Genomic DNA, 22,150 nt, shown 5'->3' with positions numbered 1-22,150 from the left:
CGTACATTCAATTTACTTTAAGGGGAGGCGATAGAGAAAGCTCTCTGGAATGCGTCTCATTTATAGGTAGTCTTAGATAGAGCAAGTAGTGAGATTTAGCACCTATGTAATAAAGCACCTGCATTTGGCTCTAGGAAAACCCCAATTAAAATTCAGGTTGACTTGCTGATGGCTAGGTTGTATACTTCTTATTTTGTACTTTGCCATTTAATCCAGTGTAAAGGCTAGATAATGAGAATTCCTCCATCCCCTTCACCTTTCCTCCTAAATTCAGTTGCAGGTCAATATTGCCTTATTAATTGAAATAAGTGCCTTCCCCACAAGAACAATTTAAAACTTCACCTGTATTTAGAAAGTCTTTTTTTCTCCATCTCTTTCATATAGCAGCTCATTGGTTTTGTATGCGTAATAGGCCTTCAGGAGACCACAGCCTTAACTTTTTGAGAGTACTAAGAATCCCAGTTATCTACTTGTACTCCCGATTGTAATTTTTTTTTTCCAAATCTTGATAAATAAATGTGAAAAAGCTTAGCGGCGAGACAAGACGAGGACCGTATTGGCACCTAGAAATTCTAAGTATTTTAAAGGGTTTCAAAACTGCAAAGTTTGAATATGTTGTGCTCAAGCATACGTAAATATGGAAAACAGTCCCTCTGCAATATTGCCAGCTTAATGCAACACAAATGTTGCAAAGATTTCTTTCCACTATTATTTGGTATCTGCAAAAATATACTAACAAATGTTAGTTGCATTTCTTTTCTGCGGAGAGCAAGGTGGAGTGAGGAAGAAAAGGACCATTCTCAGTGTTTGTTACGTAGCACAAGGTCTGGGTCAGGCTGTCTTTCTGTGTGTGTGTGTGTCTTGTACAGTGCTGATGTTGCCTTGTTGGTGCTCACCAAATTATAACCATTTTCAAAGTGTGTATCTTTTCACAAGTTGTGTTACAGTATATTGGTTTCAAACAGCACTTTTTGTTTGTTTGTTCCACAGATGCTTCAAAACCCATCAGAATTTGCACAGTCTGTAAAATCCCTATTAGAAGCACAAAAACAATCTATCGAGTCTGGCTCCATAGCTGGTGGGGAACATCTCTGCTTCATGGGAAGTGGCAGGGAAGAAGAAGATATGTATATGAACATGGTGCTAGCACACTTCTTACAGGTACAGCTAAATTGCTGTTGATTTTGGTAGCTTGAAATAAAGTGTGTCTGCACATACCATTGACATGAAATGGCAAAATATTTTCCCCTTAAAATCTTACCTGTTTTTTACGTTACTGAAATGTACAGTTTTTATGAAATTAAGCAGTGTTTCATTACCATGCTTGCAAAATTCATTTTTGCTTCAACCAAAAATGTCTTCTCTGTTGCAGAAAAATAAGGAGTATGTAAGCATTGCCAAAGGAGGATTTATGGGTAAGCTTATTAATAACGAGCTTTAACTTGAGTAAACTGGGTATCTTAACGCTGTTGATATTTTTATTAGGCTTTGGCTAGAAATCATCTGAATGAATGGCAGATAGTTCTCATTTATCAGGTTTTTGTTTTGTGCAAGTCAACACTCTGCACTTGTACATTTGTGGTTAACTGTTATGGCTTACCCACATTTCTGAATGGTGAAAAATTAATACAGGAAGTGGGGAAATTCCCTCTTTCTTCTAACTTGTCATTCTTGATGTTTAGCCTCAGTAGATTGCAGATCCATATGAAGATGCTACTTCATAATTACTGTTAATTGTTGTGTTTTCTTAAATCATCAGTTCATAATTCTGCAGTTTATGTTGCTGGAATCAATCAAGCTCTGCAGCAGTGGAGAGATCTGTGCTATACAATATGAGTACAGAGGCATTACTAGTCAATACGTGCAGTGTCATAACAGCTATCTTTAGGATCAAAGTAGTGATTTACTTTTAGTTGCTGCTGTATTTTAACTGTTTTCTTTACTAACATAAAGATTATCCTAACGCCTTTGTGCTACTGGAGAAAAAAATCCAGGGATGAATATGGCAGTACCTGAATGTATCTGTTTTATTAAATCATGTTGAGCAAAAATTGTTACTGATTATAGTCTTGAATAGACAGTATTTTCATCAACAGACTAATTCCAGTGTAATTCTGAACGTTTTTTAATGGCCTTTTAACAGCCCTCCAGCAACACTTAGCAGATATCAATGTGGAAGGACCAGAAAATGGATATGGCCACTGGATTGCTAGTACCTCAGGCTCAAGAAGCAGCATAAACTCCTCTGTTGATGTAAGTGAATTTTAAGCTCAAGTGGTGTAGTGGGATGGGAGCCCCAGGTGTACTGAATTTTTTTCTTCATATTCCTCACTCTGTTCTGTAAAATGCATTACTGCAAGTTGTGATTGTTTTCAGTTGTGTGTTTAATTTCAAATTCAGCGTTTAGTTGGCGGCAACCTAAACCTTTTTATCCTCTTCAGAGGAAGAGCTTGTAGAGAACTTGCTGTAGTCTTTCTCCAGCAGAATATATGTAATGGATAATCCTTTTCCTGGCTCTTCTTCGCTCTGGGAATAAATTACTATAAAACTGGCATACGGTTTCATGGGAAAGCTCAAAATCATCTCTTTTCTACAGCTGATTTGTACGTAGAATTTGGCTTTTAATTTGAATACAATTTATCATTAATAGAATTCCTTACTCTCTAGATTTTTGTAGTGCTCAGTGATAAGGTTTGTTAAGCTTGCTTTATTGGATCATCTTTCTTGGATTACCTTTACCTCAGACACATATCATTGCTGTAATTTGATAGAACTCTAAAAGAATACTTAATGCTGTAATTAATGTTCTACTGAGTACAAAAAAGTAGAATATTACTATTTTGTAGTCTGTTTTCTTTCTTAACAAACTAGAGATGAAACAACATTATTCTTATATGATTAATCCTGAGAGGAGGTACTTTCATAGGGTGATTCTCCTAACGGTTCGAGTGATGGAAAAGGAGTGAAGTCCCTGGTGAACAAAATGACGGTTGCTTTGAAGACTAAATCTGTGAATGTGAAAGAAAAAGTTATTAGTTTTATTGAAAATACATCTACTCCAGTGGACAGGTACGTCATTTATATCTCACTGTGGATTAGCAGTGATAAAAGGACTTTGCATTTCAGGTGGCTATTCTGTAAATGTGAAGACTGTGCTAATTAGGGAAAAAAGTTATCTTCCAGTTTCAGCTTTTAGATTTCCTACCCCTACCTGCCTCACAATTTTATCATGACACAGTAAGCCTACTGTGCTGCCTTAGTATTGCAAGGCCAGTGTGAGCAGCCTTTTCTCTTTAACATTTATCTAGAATTTGTCACTGCATGGTTAGTTTGACTTATACTGTGTCAGTTCTGTATTCGGTCTAGAAGTCAAGAATGATTTCACTTTTATTTCAGTTCCTCCTCATCCTGGCTCTAATAGAATGGGTGAATGAGAGGAATTCTGAATGGGATTTTTTGGTTGGTTGGTTTTGTTCTGTTTTGGTCTTTTTACTATCCCATCTTGTCAAGTTGAGGTTAGGTTTTTTTTTGAAGATGTTGATTTTTCGAGGCCTGATGTAAAGCTGCTTTTCAAACCCAGAATCCACTCTTGTTCATTTTTTGTATCTTCAAGTAGAGCTGGGAACGAGAATGTGCAAACATGTTAAAAAGATGCTTTCAAAGTTAGAAGTCATCATTCCAAATACTTCTCTTAACTAGGTAAAAGCATAACAGCTTTCATCTGTCAAAGCTTTAATTGAATAGCCTGTTTTAGAATTCTTTAAAATGCAGCCTTTGGAGTTGTATGTTGCTAAGACATTGGTATTCAAGAATCTTAGAGAACTAGTGATTTTTTGATAGCAGGATTTAAAATACATGTCAAACAAACATTAGTTTTTAGTAGTCTTGTACCTAATCAAAATGTACAGATTGTTGCTGCTTTTTGTGTTGGAAAATTATTTGGTTTTAATTATTATTGTTTCACAATTAGAGGCAAAAAATACTTAAATAGCACTTGGTAGTAGCTTTTGTTTTGTGAAGAATTCAGGTAAGGCTTATATGTAAGCCATACATAGCATGAAAAATGCATCTTTCAGTAGAATTTTTACAAATGTTTCTCTACCTCCTGGCTAGCTGTCATGAAGCATTGCTTTTATTTACAAGCATCCTCCTTGAAGAAGATACATTGCCAATATAGAGCATTTCAATTATTTATATAGATTTTTCCTTTAAACTTTTTTTTTTAATTCTTTTGTTCTGTCCTCTGCCCCAATGTACTATAGAATACCTTTCAATATTCCCTGGCCAGACAGAGCAAGCCTGGAGCGGTAAGCTTGATAATTAAGCAGTCTGACTAAAACCACCTTTGTCGTATTTAGCATGGCATCGCAATATTTGTAAGCATTGGTTACACTGACAAAATTGCTCACACATTTTTGTATTAATTTAGGGGTTTTGAATATATTAAAGCTATTGGTTTTTACAAGTACTGGTCAGGGGACTAGAGGAAGGAAAAGAATGTATTGGCAGTGCTTTCTTCTCTTAGTTTCTGCTTTCTTATTTCTGTTCTCTTCCTTACTGTTGCTTTTTATGGAAATTTTTTTTTGCTTGTCATTTCCTATGTACATGTTATTAGTGACATGCACTAGTGAAAGACATTAGGAGCAATTACTGAACAAATTGTGGCTTAAGGTTTTAATAAGAGAGACTATGACTATGAAAAGGACTTGTTATAAACTATTCATAAAACATCATCAGCTTACATGTAACAGGGAACCCGTATGGAAATTCTGTCTGGAAATCTGGAATTTTTATGCTTCTCATCACATGGTGATAGAACACGCTGATAGAAACAGAGGTGCTTATTACTGGGAAAAGAAAAACGCTGAGTTAATAAGTAAATATGCCTTGCAACTCTCCTTCCTCTTGTTCACATAACTACCACGTTTCACACAAATCTGGAGTCCCTTCGGATTTGTCTCAGATTTATTGCCTGATAATTATTTCAGAAATAAAAATTGTGAATTGAGGTTATATAAAATTACTTGCGATAAATGAAGGACAGCTCATGCGTAATGACTTTGGAACTTTGGTCATACTTTAGGAACTCTGTTATAGCTTTTGACCCTCGTAGACTGAAAAGCATGAAGAATGGTGCTGGAAGAATTGATGAAGATTTAAAATGCTGTTTGGGTTTTCAAGGATCTTGGACCAATTCTTCTTTCAAGTAGTTTGCACATACTTTGAGATAGGATTTACCCATAAGCGTTACAGAATGGTGTTGTGTGAGCAAAACCAACAATAATGTTAACCAGTATTCTTTAAAAAAAAAAAAAAAGCACTTCATACATTTTGTTAATTTAGAAATCCTAAAGATTATGGGGAATTATCCCCACAACTTGTAAATGAGTTTTTAGAATATTGTAAGGAAGTGTTAAAATTCCGACTTAAAACACATGGCGACTGTGTTGGATAACTGAAAGACACTTGAATCTGTATTTGTAACCAAGAACTTTCAATATATTGAGATTATACTTCAGTTATTTTGCTTGCTCCTTCACTCATATTGCTTATCTTCTTTCATTGTGAAGATGCAATAACAAATTTGCTAACACTGTGGATCAGTAGACTATTCTCTCCAGGTCTTTAAAAACCTGGAATGGCATTCTTTTCCCATCCATTCAATTAGATCCACTTTGTGTTTATCACCAGTATATTTCATTTTGCAGGTTTGCCACTAAAGGGAATTGCATTCAGTTTGTAACAATGTAATGATGGCCTTCCATGCAAACAGGTTAAAGGAAATCCATTTCTAGTTTGAGACGTTACCAGGTTTTTATAAAGTAGCTTTTAACTTTCTCTTCTCTTGACTAACTTTGATCTATAAACACCAATGAGATCTTCTTTTAAATCCTCTCTGTGTTATTCAATTTGATGCTAATTAAATGTACTACTTCTTATTCAATTGGTTATGTACTACTAAAGCATATTTACAAAAGCCTCCGTGTAGAAGCACTGCCCTCTTGAATTGTCAGTGTCATTGATGCTTATTGTCTTAAACACTAATGAGCATGGTTCTGTATGTTTATTTTCTGTTTCACTGTAGAATGCATTTCTTGTTTTTTTTCCTGTTAAACATTTCTTTGTTTTGTCTACATTAGTAAATTTTGGCCATAGAAAACGTAGGTTTCCTTTTTAACTTTCAAATATGCTTTCAGGTATACATTTACTAGCATTCATTTATATATTACTAAAGAGGTTGCCTCTCCAACCTGGTTCTACAGTAGCATGTAAACTGGAGTTTGTGAATATATTTAAAACAGGAACATTAACAGTTTATAGGAAATATGAATACACATTATGGGGAGAGAGGTTACAGAAATTGATCTGGGGGAAAGGGACAGGTGTGTTTTGGTTTGGGTTTTTTTTTTTTTAACCTACTACATGTTGCCAGTTCCGAAGGCTAAAATCATGAACTGTTTGGTTTTTTCAGCAATTACTTATTGTGTGGCTTTCTGAATCTTTAGGTTTTCTTATATTTTTCAGGTATTCTTAGCAGTTGAGGGCCAGAACTTTTGACATGACAGCTGTGACCATGTAATCACAGCGCTCTGAGATGGGACTCTAAAATATCTCAAGATTTGCAACTGTTACTGTCAAATAAGACTCAGTTGTGTTTGTGTCATTTAATATGATCTGTAGAAATAGATTAAAATGGGATTTTTGAGGTCAATATCTATGCAGAAATCCCAGCAATGCTGGGGTTTTAGCAGTAGGAATTGCTTGACTAAAGATTTCAGAGTTGGGCTCATGCTGAAGAAAGTAATGGACAGGAAGTCAGAGTTCACACTACAGTGACAGTGGGTGGTTTATAATAACCCCACTTCGAAGTGCTTAAGGTATTTTGTTATCTTTTGAGGAGTTAACCAGAAAAATGAGCTTCCAGACAAGTTAGTTAATAGTCTTCATTTTTTCCTCCATCCCAGTTTGGTATCCTTGTAAAGCTGCCCTGACTGTCCAGAAATATTTGAGTTTCATGCTAGAAACTTCATAGCACGTTGCCAGTTTTCAGCTCTCTAATGTATTTTGTCATTTGAGAAGGTGACCAGATGTTCTTTTTAGAACAGAAAAGTATTTCTTTTCACTTTATTTGTTACAACAGTCAGCCTTGCCAAGTAACTGTCAAATACATCTTTCACTAACCAAATTGCTCGATGGGTCAGTCACAGCTTCCTTGCAGTCAGCTTCATGAAATTCTCTTGTCCTTCTCAGTTGCACAGTGTGTTTACATTTTGCTAATATGTTATTGTAGGAATCATATACCATCAAGTTTGAAAGTTACTTTTCTTCTCCCATCCCATGTCCTCTCCTGCCCTTTTCATTGCCAACAGGCATGTCAGCAGCAGTGACAGAGTAGGAAAACCCTACCGTGGTGTGAAACCAGTATTCAGCATCGGAGATGAAGAAGAATACGACACTGGTACAGTAGATTTTCCTCTTACCTAGATTAGCTTATTTAGACAAAATTATTGTTTGACTAAATCATAAGAGTGTATTTTACATCTTTGTCTTACAACATGACAATTTTCTAATTATTATCATTGATTGTGTTTATTATGATGGTGCCTAGGACACCCTCTTCAAATACATGGTAGTAGACTAAAGAAAAAAGATTTTGTGGTAGGCACCAAACAGCCAAGAGCAAGAAATAGAAATAGATAGGTTTAGTGGATCATTGGTGATCACTTGTTATTTCTGTAGTAGAGATCTGTTTTTCTACACTGGTTTTGTATGTGTAAGTCTGCAACTGTAACTCTATTACTCACAACAGTAAGAAAGATGTCAAGGATCTAGTTTGGCTGATAGATCTTGGGTTGAATCTCTAGTATTGGCAGTTAGTGTAGTGATCTGAATTTCTGAAAAAATAGTTGGAGCTATATTGAATCTATTAATAATTGATTCATCTCTTGATGTGCATGCAGAATGCTGTAGAAAAGATGTGCAATTTTTCTTTGATCTTTTTATCTAGTTGAAAAATGAGAGACAAAACTGGAACACCACACTTTTCACAAATTTGGGGGGGGGGTGTTTGAGAATGGTGCAGACCCACTGTTATCCTGGTTTTGTTCTGGTACTGTTAGCTCAGTCTCAGCCATAATCTTCTCACAAGTAACCATTCTGTTACCAAAAGGCATACTTGGCTTCCATGTGAGAAACAAATAACTAGACTAAGAATCTTAGACCTGGAAAAGAGATAATTTAGGAAGAATAATGAAAGACATTCATAGGACCTAGAGTTGTCTAAATAAGATTGATGACAGTTGATCATTGATTGTCTGCTATAAGAATTGGGAAGGAGCAAAATGAAACTATCAAGATACTTCTCCAAATGCCATGTGATTAAGTTTGCACAGTTCTTTGAGCATCCATAATAGTGTTTGGCAAAATCTATGTGGTTTCAGAAAACCAGGTCAAAGACTAATTATCTAGAACATATTTTCACTAATGGTTGTTTGCTAATTTCTACTTATATTTGCTACTTTTAAAAGCACTATTAGACTTAGTAAGTAAGCAGAAGCACTGCAGTGATTTGAAAAAGCAAAGCCAACATATATGAAGTGAAATGTGTGTTATTTTGGTACAGAAGAATGCAAAAAGTGACCCTGTTTCTGTATAATTGTGAAGTTTTAGTGGTGTTTTTGTAGTAATTGCAATCAGCTATAATTGCAACCTGCTGTAGGTGGCCCTGCTTCAGTAGGAGAGTTGGACCAGATGACCTCCAGAGGTCCCTTCCATCCTCAACCATTTTGTGATTCTGTGAAATGAGGATGAATTTTGCTCCATTCCTTTGAAATTTCATAATGTATTTTTTCAGTGAAAACCTTTTCAAAAATGTGGCTATAATTCTGAATTGCTTTGAAATAGTTTAACAAAGTGGAGAAAACTGGCTTTGAAAAAGATGCTTTAAAGAGGTGTCCTTCAAAGTTATTTCTGGGAGTAGTTTCTTTGCATTTAATATATTCATTGTTTTAGGTGACTAGATTCTTCTAATGTAGCACCAAAATTACTATGTAAACAAAGTCCCCATATTTAGATATAAAAACTGTATTTTGCAAGTCATAACACTTGCAGGAGTTTCAGGTGTTTCGTACAGGTCTGTGCTGAAAATTTTGGTTTTGAGTGTGTTCTTAAATGTCCTTAGAAAAGGAGGTGAACCTGAAGACAACAATTTTTGCTAATGATCCAGGATTACTCAAGGTAGTAAGGACAGACTGAAGAATTGAAGGAGTCTTTTGCTAGTCTGAGTGACTAGACAGTAAAATGGCACATGAAACTCAGTATGAATTAATGTGATGTGAGAATGACATGAAAAAACGCAGTTCTAGTTTCAGATACAGAATGGTAGACTGATTTGGCTGTGTCCAGGAGCAGTAGGTTTATAATACGTAAGTGCTTATTAGCAGGCAGAAAAGCAAATCAAATGTTAGGAATTATAAGGAAAGGAACAAAGAATAAAACATAGCTCTTTATGTCACTGTATAAACCTGTGGTTCACCCACATATTCAATATAGTGTGTCTTGATCCTTTACCTCTGAAACAGTATGTTTGAACAGAAGGCTCAGACAGGGGTAAGAAGGGTTAGGAAAGGTGTAAGATGGCTTTCACAAGAGGCATAACCGAATATTAGAAACTCTGTTACATGAAATAGGGAATTTAAGGGAGGAAAACTGGCCCACAAAAATAATGCCTGGCCTAGAAAGGTATCAACAGTTGTTTATTTTGTCTTGTACAAGAAACTAGAAGCTACAAGAGGAGGCTTTCCTGGAATGCAGTTGACACGTTTTTGGTACTCCTTGCCAAAAGATACTGGTGTTGTAGATGCAAAAATTTACGTGGCTTCAGGGAAAGTCTGGACAAGTCCATGTAAAAGAGATCTATTAAACTTTACCAAATGGACAAGCCTAAGAAATCCCCTGAGCTGAAAATAGTTGTCTGCTGAGAGAGAATTAAAAGAGAAGTATCAGATATGCATGCCTCTTTCTTTCTTCCCTCTGAACAATTGTTTATGGACATTCTTGGGGGCTAGGTGGAGCTTGGTTTGAACCAGTGTAGCTACTATGCATTTAAATGAGTTGAAAAGTTGCCTGATGTTTGTGTGAAAATATTTTCCTTTCTTTTTTTTAAATTTTTTATCTCCTTCCTTCAAAATAGATGAAATTGATAGCTCCTCAATGTCAGATGATGATCGAAAAGAGGTCGTCAACATCCAAACGTGGATAAATAAACCCGATGTGAAGTATAACTTCCCATGTAATGAAGTGAAAGAAAATGGACATATGTTTCCCAGGTACTGGAATTAGTCCTAAGCTTAATGAAAATGTCTGTCTTATTACCCATCTTAAAAAAAATACTGTACAATTAAATTATTCTTGATATTAAAGTAGGAAAGGAAGGTGCAAAACTACCTAGAACAAAATGTTACCACTGTATTTACATTCTTATATTTGCAGGGTAGTATAATGGTAATTATACACAAAATCTAGTATGAAGTTTTGCTTTGCAAAACAAGATAGTAAGAAAAATATTCTCAGGCTTATTTTTCAAGACCAGGTAGACCCAAGTACCCGTGGCTCTGATTTTTCTTGTCTACTTGTCTCTGTGCCTTGTACTACGCACCCATCTTGCCCCTTAGATTCAGTAACCAGGTTAATCCTGCAAGAGCAGAATGTGATACTGTGTTTTGGCTTCCCCAGAGTACAAATGTTGAATCAGCATAACAGAAAATTATGATGGGCTTTCTCTTGCATCATGGTCTGTTCTTGTATTTTATTACTAATTTTATTTTCCCATTAGATTTGTTTTATATGGTGTAATATGATTAGTAATCTGTCATAATTTCTCAAACCAAGTTGGAATGCAACTAGTGTGTTCCCACCACTAGTTGAACATGCATTCCTTCCATGAAGAAGGCAAAAGTGCATCTTGAACAGAGCTGGCAGGTCAGCATCTCCACATTGGTGCTTGTACAGTGATTGACAATCATGGAGTGCCAGCATGTACTTCTAATGTCTTAATGTCTGATGCTCCACATGTAGAGTTGCCGTTCTATAGATGGAGGGATGGGTTTGGGGTATGATTGAAGGATGAAAGAGAGAGACAGGCTGGTGGCATTTTCCCTACTCTGTGCGTGGCCTGACACGTGGTTGTGATCTTTGTTGACAGCACTCGCGGCTGTTGTGTTGAGGTGATGGTGTTAACTGCTCACTCTGTTTTTGCACACTGTTGGGGACACCATGCTTGTTTTCAAAAATGACTGTGATACAGCACTCAAGGAAAATCCCTATTTTGTAGACCTTTCTAAATTACAGATTGTAAAAGTATTAAAACTGTTTCTTAGATTTGGGAACTGCTTTACCTAGCTCTCTCCATGCATCTTAATTGTAGAATTTAGCTTTCTACATAGCTGATACTTAGTTAATTAGCAAATTTAATTTGCATTTTTGTTTTCCTTCAAGTCATCTCCTGGTAACAGCAACTCATATGTACTGTTTGAGAGAGATTCCGTCACGAAAGGGACTGGCTTACATACAGTCCCGACAGGCACTCAACTCCGTAGTCAAAATCACATCCAAGAAGAAACACCCAGAACTGATCACCTTTAAATATGGAAATAGCAATACTTCAGGCATAGAAATTTTGGCAGTTGAAAGGTAAGCCATCTCAGTAGCAGAGATGTAAGTAATAATGATACACAGAGTGCTGTCAATTGGAAATCAGGGCCATGCAGTAATTCCCAGAATTGAGTTAAAAAGTAATAGTTTTAATTTAGGAATAGATAATTCAGATATGAACTAGAAAAAAGATCTGCCAGCAGAATGAGGAGAGTTTACAAGACCCAGCAGAGAGGAACTCCGTGGTCTGCAATGACAGCTGATGGGGATGAGATGTGTGCAAGTGTTTTCTTTTTGTAATAAGTCTTAAATGAAAATGAAGTAGACAACTATCTTTATCCTCAAGAATGGATTTGTGAAGAGTAAAATTTAAGAGAGTGGTCTTTCTTGTGTGGTATCTTTTTTGAGACATCTAACTCTTCCTACATGTTGTACAAGGAGTCTAGAAGCCGAACCTCAAAACTCTGCACCCTGGTTCCTGGAAGTTTGGTATTGCCATGCTCAGCATTTGTGTGCTTAAGAGGGGGAGAGAGTCAGCGGGCTGGGTGTATTGGGCTGATGTAGCCTGTTGTTTCTTGGCACTGTTTTAACAAAGTTGCTGGTATCAGTTGGGCGTTTCCTTGTCCTCTTCACTGGGGAGAACTGTATGCAGTGGGTGGTCTGTTTTCACAAGAAACGGAAGATGAGTTTTCTAGCTAACTTGGGAAGCTGTTCTATGCCTGTTGGCTGCTTAGAATGAAATTAATTTGATAGTAGGTGAGACAAAGATAAATTAAAATGTTGGAGAGAACTTTGCTGCTTGTTGAATTACTTCATCACCACTGTATTGACTGGAGCAAATCCAGAAGAGAAAGGATTGTAAATAAATTATCTAGAGGTATCTATAGGAATTTAAAAAAACAAAAAAAAACCAAAAAAAAAACCAAAAACAGGAGGGCTGCCATGCTTCAGTCTGACAGTGCTATCTGTAGAGATCTTGAACTGCCTGATCTAGACTATTGCCAATTAATGAACTTTTCCTTTCCAGGATGGTCCATGAGTTCACCTTAACAGTTCTAACTTCACAAATGGAAAGCATTTCATGGTATAAACAGGAAATAAACGTTATTTCTCGGTAGTTTTTCATTTTATTGTATTCCCCTCCTCCTTTCTCGTAGTTTGTGCCAGAGGATAAAAACTAAACAAGAATTATGGAATTGATACTCAAAAAATTTTATAGTGAATTAATGATGGCTTTTTCTAATCTTTTTTTTTAGGTATTTGATCCCAAATGCAGGTGATGCTACCAAAGCCATAAAACAACAGATCATGAAAGTATTGGATGCCTTGGAGAGTTAATAACTAAAGACTTTGTAGAGAACAGTTTACAAAGAAGAAGAAACCAAGATACTGTATGTGGACACAAGCTGACTGTTTCCCAACTGAATACTAACTTAAGAGAATTTTTCCGTTTGCTGATGGGAGTGCCTGAGTAGCAGGCTTAAGATAGGGTAAATTATTATCAATTTCTGAACAGGATTTTTAATTTTTTTAATTCTATTTTTTTGTTTGTTTTCTTTTGAAGAAATGTTTATTATAAAGGTCAGTTTGTTTTATTTTTTAATGCAGCCTTAATGTGAGCGATCTGCATATTTGCAAGAGACGATGCAGCTGGTTACACATTAGGTGTGTTAAAGGAATGAAGCACTGCCAGATATGGAGAAGCAGTTGAAAACAGAATGCATTTTAAATTGCTGTCCCTGGCAAGTAAAATGTCTCCATTGCCTACAGTCTATAAATCTGACCTTGCCTAGTGGGTAGTATCGAGGACTGATCAAAAAAGTAGGTTAGTGAGCAGAGCAGATAAAAAAATCTTAGAAATACTGGTTCCTTCTCACTAAAAATTAAGTTCAGGTTGGGCTGCAGATAAATGGAAAAAAAATACAAGGAATTTGTAAAATTAACTTTTTTAAAAGTCTTACCCACTACTAGGTTAAATAATTGGAATGGCTGGTAAGAGTATTTTTAAATATCAAAACAAACTGTGCAAAATAAGCTTTTACTACAGGGTTGTAATCTTTTAATTATGCAAAATTTTACATTTCATAGGTTGAGGCTGTTTCTCTTGTAAAGATGAGTGTGTGCATTGAAATTGAAGGTAATGTTTCATGACAGAATATGATAGTTGAAAACAAGTTACCTTGCTCCTCAGAAACAAAGTGTCTGAGATAATAATTAGACCTTTAAAAACCTTCAGTTTAGCACGGAAGTCAGTATGTGCTGATTGGAGGTGTGTTCAGCAAGAAAATTAATGCATGCAAACAAAGTGAAGAGGTTCAAGTGATAAATGTATTCATTACCTGTTGCCTTCATCGATTCAAGCATTTGTTTATGTGCTTTTAACTAACATCTTCTAATTAGTTCATGTTTGAGAGATGGCAACTATGTGATTGTTTATCAGCAGCTTTCCACTTGTTCCAAGAATGGTTCTCTTGTTAAAAGCTCGGTACAGGAATGTCCTTATGGCTGAGGAGTAGCATCTTTGTAGACTGATGTAGAAATTACCAAAAACTGTGAAATAAAGATAATAGGGATTAGCTTTGCTGCGTGAAGTCTTCTGAGTATTTGAATCAAATTTGAATTATCAGGAGGTAAAATAAATTAAACTGACCTTTATAAAAAACAGTTATTCTAAGCTGTTTTACTAGGAATCAAGCTAGGGCACCTTAATTCTGGAACTAATTTTTTTTTTTTTTTTCTTCTTAGTATCTGAGTAAACACCAATAGAACTTGAACTGTTGAAGATATTTGCATGAAATTGCACCTGGGCCAATGCTCATGTATTTATAGTTTTGCCCAGCAGCTGTTGTATTACATTTTCCTCTTCCTACTCCCTTCTGAAAATATCCTGAAGAGTCTCTGACTCTGTGCCTACTTTAGCAATGAGATTTTTTTCATGTAAAGATGTTTGTGTTACTGTTTATAAACTACAGTTGTAAATAAACCAGTACAATTTGAACATAACTCGTTCTGTCAGAAAGCATTTAGTTGCATGCTGTGTGAATTCTCTGACTCAATTAACAGTTTTTCCTAAAGGTATTTTGTAAAGGGAAGTGAATTTGATCTTTGGAGTGAAAGAAGTTGATTATGGATCGTAGGGAGCTACTGTCGGTGACCTCGTAATGTAAGTATGTTGGAACTTAAGAGTAATTTCATTAAATTCTTTTGGGTGAGTCATGGCAAGCATTCATAGAAAGGTCAAAATGTGTTAACAAGTGGTCAAATTATAGAGAGGGTCTCTGCATAAATTCCAGACTTAGCATCATATTTTTACATTATGAAAATTCTGACAAAATGACACAACATGTTTCTGCTAGCTATTGGGGGGAAAGAATTGTGAAGATGATTTGGGCGGAATTGGGAAATAGTTATTTTATGTGTTGCTGAAGTACTTAAAGTGGTATCTTGATGAATCTACTTGTAGTGAAAAGCACACTGTTAAACAGGTGTATTTGGGCATTAAATATGGAAAGTGGGTAGTGTGTGTGCTTCTCTATGAGGACAACAAATACAGACCTTTTAGATCTACAGTAAGTAAAGCTACAGTATGTTCTTAAGTCCCTTATGTGTAGAAATGTATAATCCAAGCCATTAAGAGGTTAATTGTTTGTAATTTTTAAGGCAATCTGCAAATTATCAGCAGATTCCTTATCTTGGAAAGCTCAGTCCAAACTGTGTATAATTTCAATGGTGTTTTATGCACCCCTACCCACAATTTAAAGGCTACTTTTGCCTCATGGCATAAGTATCTGTAGTTAGTGTGTTTGCTACAAAATTTGTATTGCTAAGCAGAAATTCCGGTTATGGTACTGGAGAGACATTTCTTGAAAAGAAAAATCAAAATAGTATGCTGCTACTAGTCCCTTTCATCTTCAAGGATTTTTTTTTTTTAAATTAGATGCCAGAGGTTTGCAGGCTCTTGTTTTGTTTGCATGCACTGCTGTCTGTATAGCTGAATATAAGATGACAGCTTCTATGTTGCAGGGGCTTTAATTTTTGTTTTTCTTTATTTTGGTGAGAGAAATGAGGTCTGTAGGAAGAAAGAAACACTTTTCAGAGTAAGCTCTCCTGCCAAATGGAAGCTCTTACCTTTGTGTTTAACAGCCAGGGTCAGTGCTTCTGTGTGAGAATTTGTACAGAACTTCACAAGTACTGTCCATCAAAAATACTCTGACTGTGGAGATGCAGTTTTTATTACATTGCCTTCTCCATATGTAAGTAAAGATTAATTGCTGCTCTTTCAGTTTAGTTCCTATTAGGCCTTCCACCTAGATCTCAGCCGTGTTTGTAGCTTTTGCTTCCAACTGCATTTTAGTTGTAGTTTCAAAACTTTTGATACTGTCAACCTTTTCAATATAGGGGTAGTCTACTGAATGGCTGAAAAGTTTTTCCTTTTTGGGAAGGAGGGGGGTGGTAGTATGCAACTTGTTCTTTTGAGTGTATTTAGTGCTTTCGGATACTGTTTTGAAACTTGAAAAATACACTGTATCTCTCTGAACCATGGGAAACGGGATTTTTAGCCTTGTGGCTTTTCACCTTGAAAGGATGATACTGCTTCATTGCTTATTTCTTTATTGTCTTGGGCTCTACCCCAAACCTCATGTGAACTCAGGAGACAGCTGTTCTTTGCACCTGGAGCCCTGCAAGGTGGGCTGTTCCAAAAAAAAAAAAAAAAGTTCATATATGCTGTTTCTACTTTTATGGGCACATGTAAAAGGGAGGGAGCTCTGCCAAAGAACTGCTGCATCCCCTCCTCATCTGCAGTTGTACACTGTTGGTAATTCTGCCATCCTTTGGCTTGCTCAGTTTGGGATGAGCTGTTCCCTTTACTGCTCCAAGGGGCAGATTGAACAGTTTCTGTCTTGAAGGAAGGTTTTTAACTGCTGCAGGCCGTGCTGGTTGCCCATTTTATGGTGGTTGTGCAATACCCATCCTCGATCAGGAAACGTGTGCTGAGTGAAAGTGGCTTCAGCCCAACACGTCTCAGAGATGGAGCGCCCTGGGTTACCCACTTTGTTTTAGCTTTGCCCCTTCTCCCGTCATCCTGCAGAGATACTCTTGCATGAGAAACACTGTGCAAGGGATGCCAGCCGCTAAACCACGCGAGCTTGTGGTTCTACAACCGTGCTTGCGAAAAGCCCAGGGTTGTAACAGGTACACGAGGCAGCGTGTTGAGTAACAGGGAGCACTCGGCGTTTAAAGCTGGTAATAAAAACAGCAAGGCAAGTGCGCGTATTGGTTTCTACCCTAGAAAATGCTGTTCTCGTAGCAGAAGGTGGCGATGGGGCTCTGCCAGGTGCATGAGCTACCTGTAAGCTGGTACCGATCCCCGGGGACCAGCCCTGTTAACAAATACAAGGCTGGTAACGGGGCGCAGGGGGCTGGGGAAAGGGCGGTGTCGGCACCTAAGCAACTGGGGTTGGGCAGGGGAAAAGGCTCAGCAGCGGTTTGGGCTTGGGGTAAGTCCTCCCCCTGCTGCTTCCTGCGCCGCTCCCTCAGGCTGCGGCAGCAAAACTTGAGGGGGGGGGGGGGGGGGGGGGGGGGGAGGTCTTTTCCAAACGGCTATATAACAGCATTCTTGTCTCAAAACAATGAATTGTGGTTGATGGTAAAAACAGCAGTGTCAAATTCAGTAAGCCATTACAGTGTAACGTGTCAAAATTGTCCAACAGCAATTATCTTGCCCAAGATAAAACTTAACATGTCTGGAAGGATTTCCGTAGTAAATTTTTTCCTGGGGTTTATGACACAACTATAAAAAAATTAATTGAACTGAAAATGTGCACAAGTTCAAAGAATTCTGTGGATTCTCTGTAAAAAAAAAAAGTTAAAGCAGCAGTCAACATTTTTCTTCCAGCACTTTTTGTCACATACACCTGCATTAAACTCTGTTGTCCATGCTATACATTGCCAACATGCATTATTGCAGACACCACCACTCTGAGCACCCAGGAAGCACTTTAGACCCCCCCCCGCCGGTGTCCCCCGGAGTCCCCAGTCCTCCTCCGGGCTGGAAAGGCCTCTGAGCCTGTGGAGGGGTGTGAAATACCGCAGGTACCAGAGAGAGCTGCCTTGGGCGCTCTTGGCTTTCCTAGGCTGGTGGAAACCACTTGCCCGTGCATCTCTCCTTCCTGCCTCGATGGTCAGCTTGCCGAGGAATTCAGTCGGAACACACCAGACCTGCTTGGCTTCTGGCGTTTTCCAAAAAAGCATGCTTCGTAGTGATATAAATATGAACCACTATTTCATCCTGATGCACTTGTACCTGGTGGCGCCTTGCATTGCTGGAGGCTGGAATTGCTTTGAGAGATGTTTTTGAGGCAACTTGGCGAGGCTGGAAGAAGAGATCTTGGGCCTCTACAGCACTGTTGCGAGTTCCTCTCTATTTCTGTTGCTTCTACATCTCAGTGTTCTTAAACAAAACCGTGGGCGCAAGTGCATGTGTAAATCCTTGTGTTCAGTTTCTCTGGGACATTCCACAAATACAGGAAAGTTGTAGACAGATTCCTAGTGTGGTTACCTAGGTGGGTCTGGAAGCTAACTATGTTAGACATCTGTTCAGAATCTCAGTGAAGCTTTGTTTACTCAATAAACCAAATATTAAAGAGTCTCTCACATGAAGAGTGGCAAAGTGAGCGGTTAATCATTTGCTTAACTTCAAGAAATGAGCTGCTTAGCTACTGAAGTGAGAAAACTAAAGAGGGAGGAAAGATATTCTGCCTAACTGTTCCTGACCCAATCTCATCTTCACTTGAATCAGTTCTTCCTGCTCCCCTGACCACTGAGGCTGTGTTGCCTGCAGCTTTTTCTTTATCCTGTAGCGATCTTTGACAGTATGATGGGGGAGTTTCCCAGAGAAGAGAGGTGCTTTGAAACAGGGGTACTTTTCTTTATGAAGTCAGGGCATTTGTTTGGTTTTTTGTTTGGTTTTTTTTTTTTTTTTTAAAAAGGAGACAGTTCTACCTGATCAGGATGTGTTTTCCCACAGCCCAAGGCACGGGAAGATTCATGGAAGGAAGTCCAAGGCGTGTGCACAAAACTTGATCTCTTCTACTTGTGTACTTCAAGAGCCTGCAAATAATAAATCCTGCTTAGCCGCAGTAGAGACGGTGCTGATAACACTTGCATCTGTCTCTTGGCTAGAAACCAAAGTGAAAAGAAATGATCAGGACAGATGTTACCTTTATTGGGTTTTATGGCCATTTCCCAGACTAGGTGTGATTTGAGGGATAAAAGCAAACTATTATTCCCATGTTTGGTGCTTTTGGGATTATCCAGTCCTTCAGTTTGCTTGTGGTACTTCAGGGCGTGCAGTGCTCATCTGGCTACGGGTGCAACGAAAGGATGGGCTCACAAAGCGTGTAGCAAACCAGGAAGGAAGAAGCAGGTCTAGGTGACTCGTGGTCTCCCTTTCTGTCACACGGTATCTTACTTCAGAACTTGGGCTGGGTACTGCCTAGGCTAAGGGTTAGTGGCACGCGAGCACTGTGATCTTCACCCTGAGCAGGGTGATGGTGATGTATTGTTCCCATTAGCAAGCCTAGGTTTCAGTGTCCTGTCTGTGCTGAGAGACTGTTTCCAGAGTCATAGGCAGACAGCTAAATGAGTTGGAAGTGGTTTGTGTATATGCTAATGTATAAGCAAATTTATTTTGTTAAATGCTTGTTAGAGAATTCAAATTTTGAAGAGCTTTTCCTGGGGGAATTCTGCTGACTATTTTTTTTTTTTTTCTTTTCTGCCATTAGACTTCCGCCTGGCTCTTATTCAGCTTCATGTATCTGCTGTTAAATCAGATAACCTTCAACGAGCCTGTGGACTGGTGAGGGAAGCATCAGCTAAAGGAGCGAAAGTTGTGGCTCTACCTGTGAGTAAAGATCATGGTCTACTTAGCACCTACACCTCAAACCCTTGGAAACCTCTTTCTAGTGTTACTAATGCTTTATATATTCCTATTTAGATAGCTTAGATGCTGTATGAGGCTCCAAAATGGGAAAAAACCCAGGGGTTCTGTTTAGTAGCACACTTAAGAGGGGCGAAAACAAGAAGAAGAAAAAAAAAAAAAAAAAAAAAGCAGGTAGTTTGGGGTTTGGTTTTTTTGTGGTATAAGATTCTGGTTAAGTGTTTTGCTGGTTTAATTCCCAGGCAATTCTATCGCTGGTATGTTCTGAATTCACAGAAGTGACACTGTGGTTTGAATCTTTGCGAAGCCTTCTGTGCTAGAAATGTAGGAAAACGCATTTTTCAGCTAAAGAATGTTGATATGAAGATGAAAGAGAACAGGTATACAATGACTCTCTTTGCCATAATCATTCCAGATTAGATAGTACCTGAGAAACAGAATAGATTTAAGCCATTTTCCAGCAGGCCATTTGTGGCTGAATTATGATTAAAACGCAGTTCTCTTGTGACTTCTTGTGTGGGAACATAAATAGTCATTAAAAATTACTGCTCACTTCTGATTTACTTTTTGGACTTCAGCCATGATTACCTTGCTGAATTTTCACACAGTTGAGCGTGCTGGCAACGAGGTGACCTTCCCAGTACAGCTCTGAGCTTTTTTCCTCTTTTCCTGGGAGTACGTGCTTGTTAGCCCCGTGCCCAGCAGCATCTGACTCAGGAGTCCAAAGTTCTTTTCTGGGTGAACTTTAGGTCTGAATATTTTACACACAGAATGTTTTCCTGCCTGCTGTCACAGGTGAAGTACTAAGCAACCTTCTCTGCTCCGCTGTGCTAACACAGCTCTTGCTGTGTGCAAATGTGACCTTTGATTATTCTGGCTAGGCCTCCTACACTGAGATTATCTATTATTTGCTAGTTTCATCATGTGTACAAACATCGAGTTTTCCAGACCTATTTAGTTGAGATACTCGCTTTGCCAATGATAATTTATGTTCGTAGAGTAAAACTTGTCAAACAAGGGCAAGGTTTTTCACAGACTTTTGGGAGGTAAATTTTGTACTGGCATTAGGTTGTGGGGATGAAATATTCTTTACCCTCCACGTTTTTTTTTCTTTTAAAGTCACGCCACATAAAGAACAGAAGTAACTCACACTGACCACATAATCTACACCCCTGCAGAGGCGTATGGCGGTTTTCCTGTGATGTGTTAGCCTTGATGTGTTGAACTTTCTTCATTTCTGAACCAGGAAAAAATCGTGAGAGAAAACAGATTTGTAATGTTTACAGATAAAGAAATAAAACTGGAACCCATTTGAATCTAGAAATTGATAGAAAGCAATTCTATCAGATTCAAAGATCTGTCCCTGTATTCTTAACCGCTTTGGAGAGCACGGGACCAGGTGATCTGTGCAGACAACCTGCAGCTTTGTTCCAGTGTCAGCTTATGAACAGCCCCATGCACCGCTACCGCAAGCTTGCACAGAGCTCTGCCTGTTCTCGTGAGCCCGTGGTTTCAGCACTACCCGCGCTGACACTGCAAGTGGCAAGATGAAGGGGGAGGCAGCTGCCGTTGCTTTCATTTCCTTGAAGTTCGGTCCAACTTTGAAAAGACGCGGAAACTCACTCGACAGCCTGCGGGGACTTTCCTTCCCGCCTTTTCCATCTACAGATTCTGCTGAGAGTTAGCTGGCACCTGCTGGCCCAGTGTCTGTATATGGGGCAAAAACATCCATCTGGTTTTGGTTCAGTTATTCCAGTTCAGTAGAATCTCCTACAGTTGTTAAGAAGTTTGCTTGAAAGGTTAAGGCATAAACGTTTATTGTGCTATTCACAGCTTGATACATATTTTTTTTAAATTTTTTGGGGTGTGTGTGTTGATACAACTTCCAGTGAACATCTAAACTAGCCACCTAGTTTAGGCATCTAAACTGCTCTTACTGTCTAAAGATCACGTGCCTGGTTCTGAGGGATAGCAAATCTTTAACTGGAGCCTAGGACAGCAGACACTGTTCAGTTGTGAGGAAATGGTGTTTAAAGGATTGGTTTAGCAAAAGAATAAGTCACTTTGAGAAATGCATGCTTTTGCAAAGGTCCTTTTAAAAATGAAGCAATCGTGGGCTGTGGACGAGCATGAGCATTTCACAGTTTTGAGAGGATCTATTTAGCTTGTAACTTGTCAAATGAGCTAGGTGGAACTTGGTTCATTGTTCTGATGAGAACTTCCCTTGTGATCATGCCAAGTCTAGACCGATGAATGTGCTAGCCTTGTTACTTGCAGCTTGCATGATACTCCTAGCTCGTGTTCTGTTTGGCACGTGTTCACACCAACACACCCACTGCATTTTCTCTAATTGTTAAGGTCTCTCTGGCCTCCTGATATTTTCCAATTTGCTTATTGAGCTCCTGTAACTAAAGATTGTACGAGAACGTTGATAGAGAGGAGTTTGAAAGGTCAAGTACATCTCCTTGCAGTGGTGTTACTGGATTTTAACTTTTTTGTTTGGTTTTTGTTTTTTTTTTTTTTTTTTTTTTAACCCTTTTTTGGGAATTCTTATACTTC

General features: G+C 38.1%; 2 protein-coding genes across 3 annotated transcripts in view; both read left to right on the top strand.

Annotated features, from left to right (window-relative positions):
• The window catches only part of TBC1D23 (TBC1 domain family member 23), a 30,135-nt gene extending 17,145 nt beyond the window's left edge, over nt 1-12,990 (top strand). The window contains exons 13-21 of one of the 2 annotated variants that reach the window (XM_035894023.1): nt 991-1,161; nt 1,373-1,415; nt 2,144-2,253; nt 2,927-3,069; nt 4,263-4,307; nt 7,371-7,459; nt 10,193-10,328; nt 11,497-11,691; nt 12,909-12,990. In XM_035894023.1, coding sequence (XP_035749916.1) covers nt 991-1,161; nt 1,373-1,415; nt 2,144-2,253; nt 2,927-3,069; nt 4,263-4,307; nt 7,371-7,459; nt 10,193-10,328; nt 11,497-11,691; nt 12,909-12,990 — 1,014 coding nt within the window. The remainder of the gene's footprint in view (nt 1-990; nt 1,162-1,372; nt 1,416-2,143; nt 2,254-2,926; nt 3,070-4,262; nt 4,308-7,370; nt 7,460-10,192; nt 10,329-11,496; nt 11,692-12,908) is intronic. The other variant, XM_009638540.2, reaches the window with a different exon arrangement.
• A 3,982-nt stretch (nt 12,991-16,972) lies between these two features.
• NIT2 (nitrilase family member 2) overlaps nt 16,973-22,150 on the top strand; it is a 14,230-nt gene continuing 9,052 nt past the window's right edge. Inside the window, exons 1-2 of the mRNA XM_035894035.1 lie at nt 16,973-17,054; nt 19,437-19,555. Coding sequence (XP_035749928.1) covers nt 16,973-17,054; nt 19,437-19,555 — 201 coding nt within the window. The remainder of the gene's footprint in view (nt 17,055-19,436; nt 19,556-22,150) is intronic.

This window comes from Egretta garzetta, unplaced genomic scaffold (assembly GCF_000687185.1).
Source record: "Egretta garzetta isolate BGI_Z169 unplaced genomic scaffold, ASM68718v1 scaffold465, whole genome shotgun sequence".
Lineage (NCBI taxonomy): Eukaryota > Metazoa > Chordata > Aves > Pelecaniformes > Ardeidae > Egretta > Egretta garzetta.
This window is presented reverse-complemented; position numbering and strand designations above follow the sequence as displayed.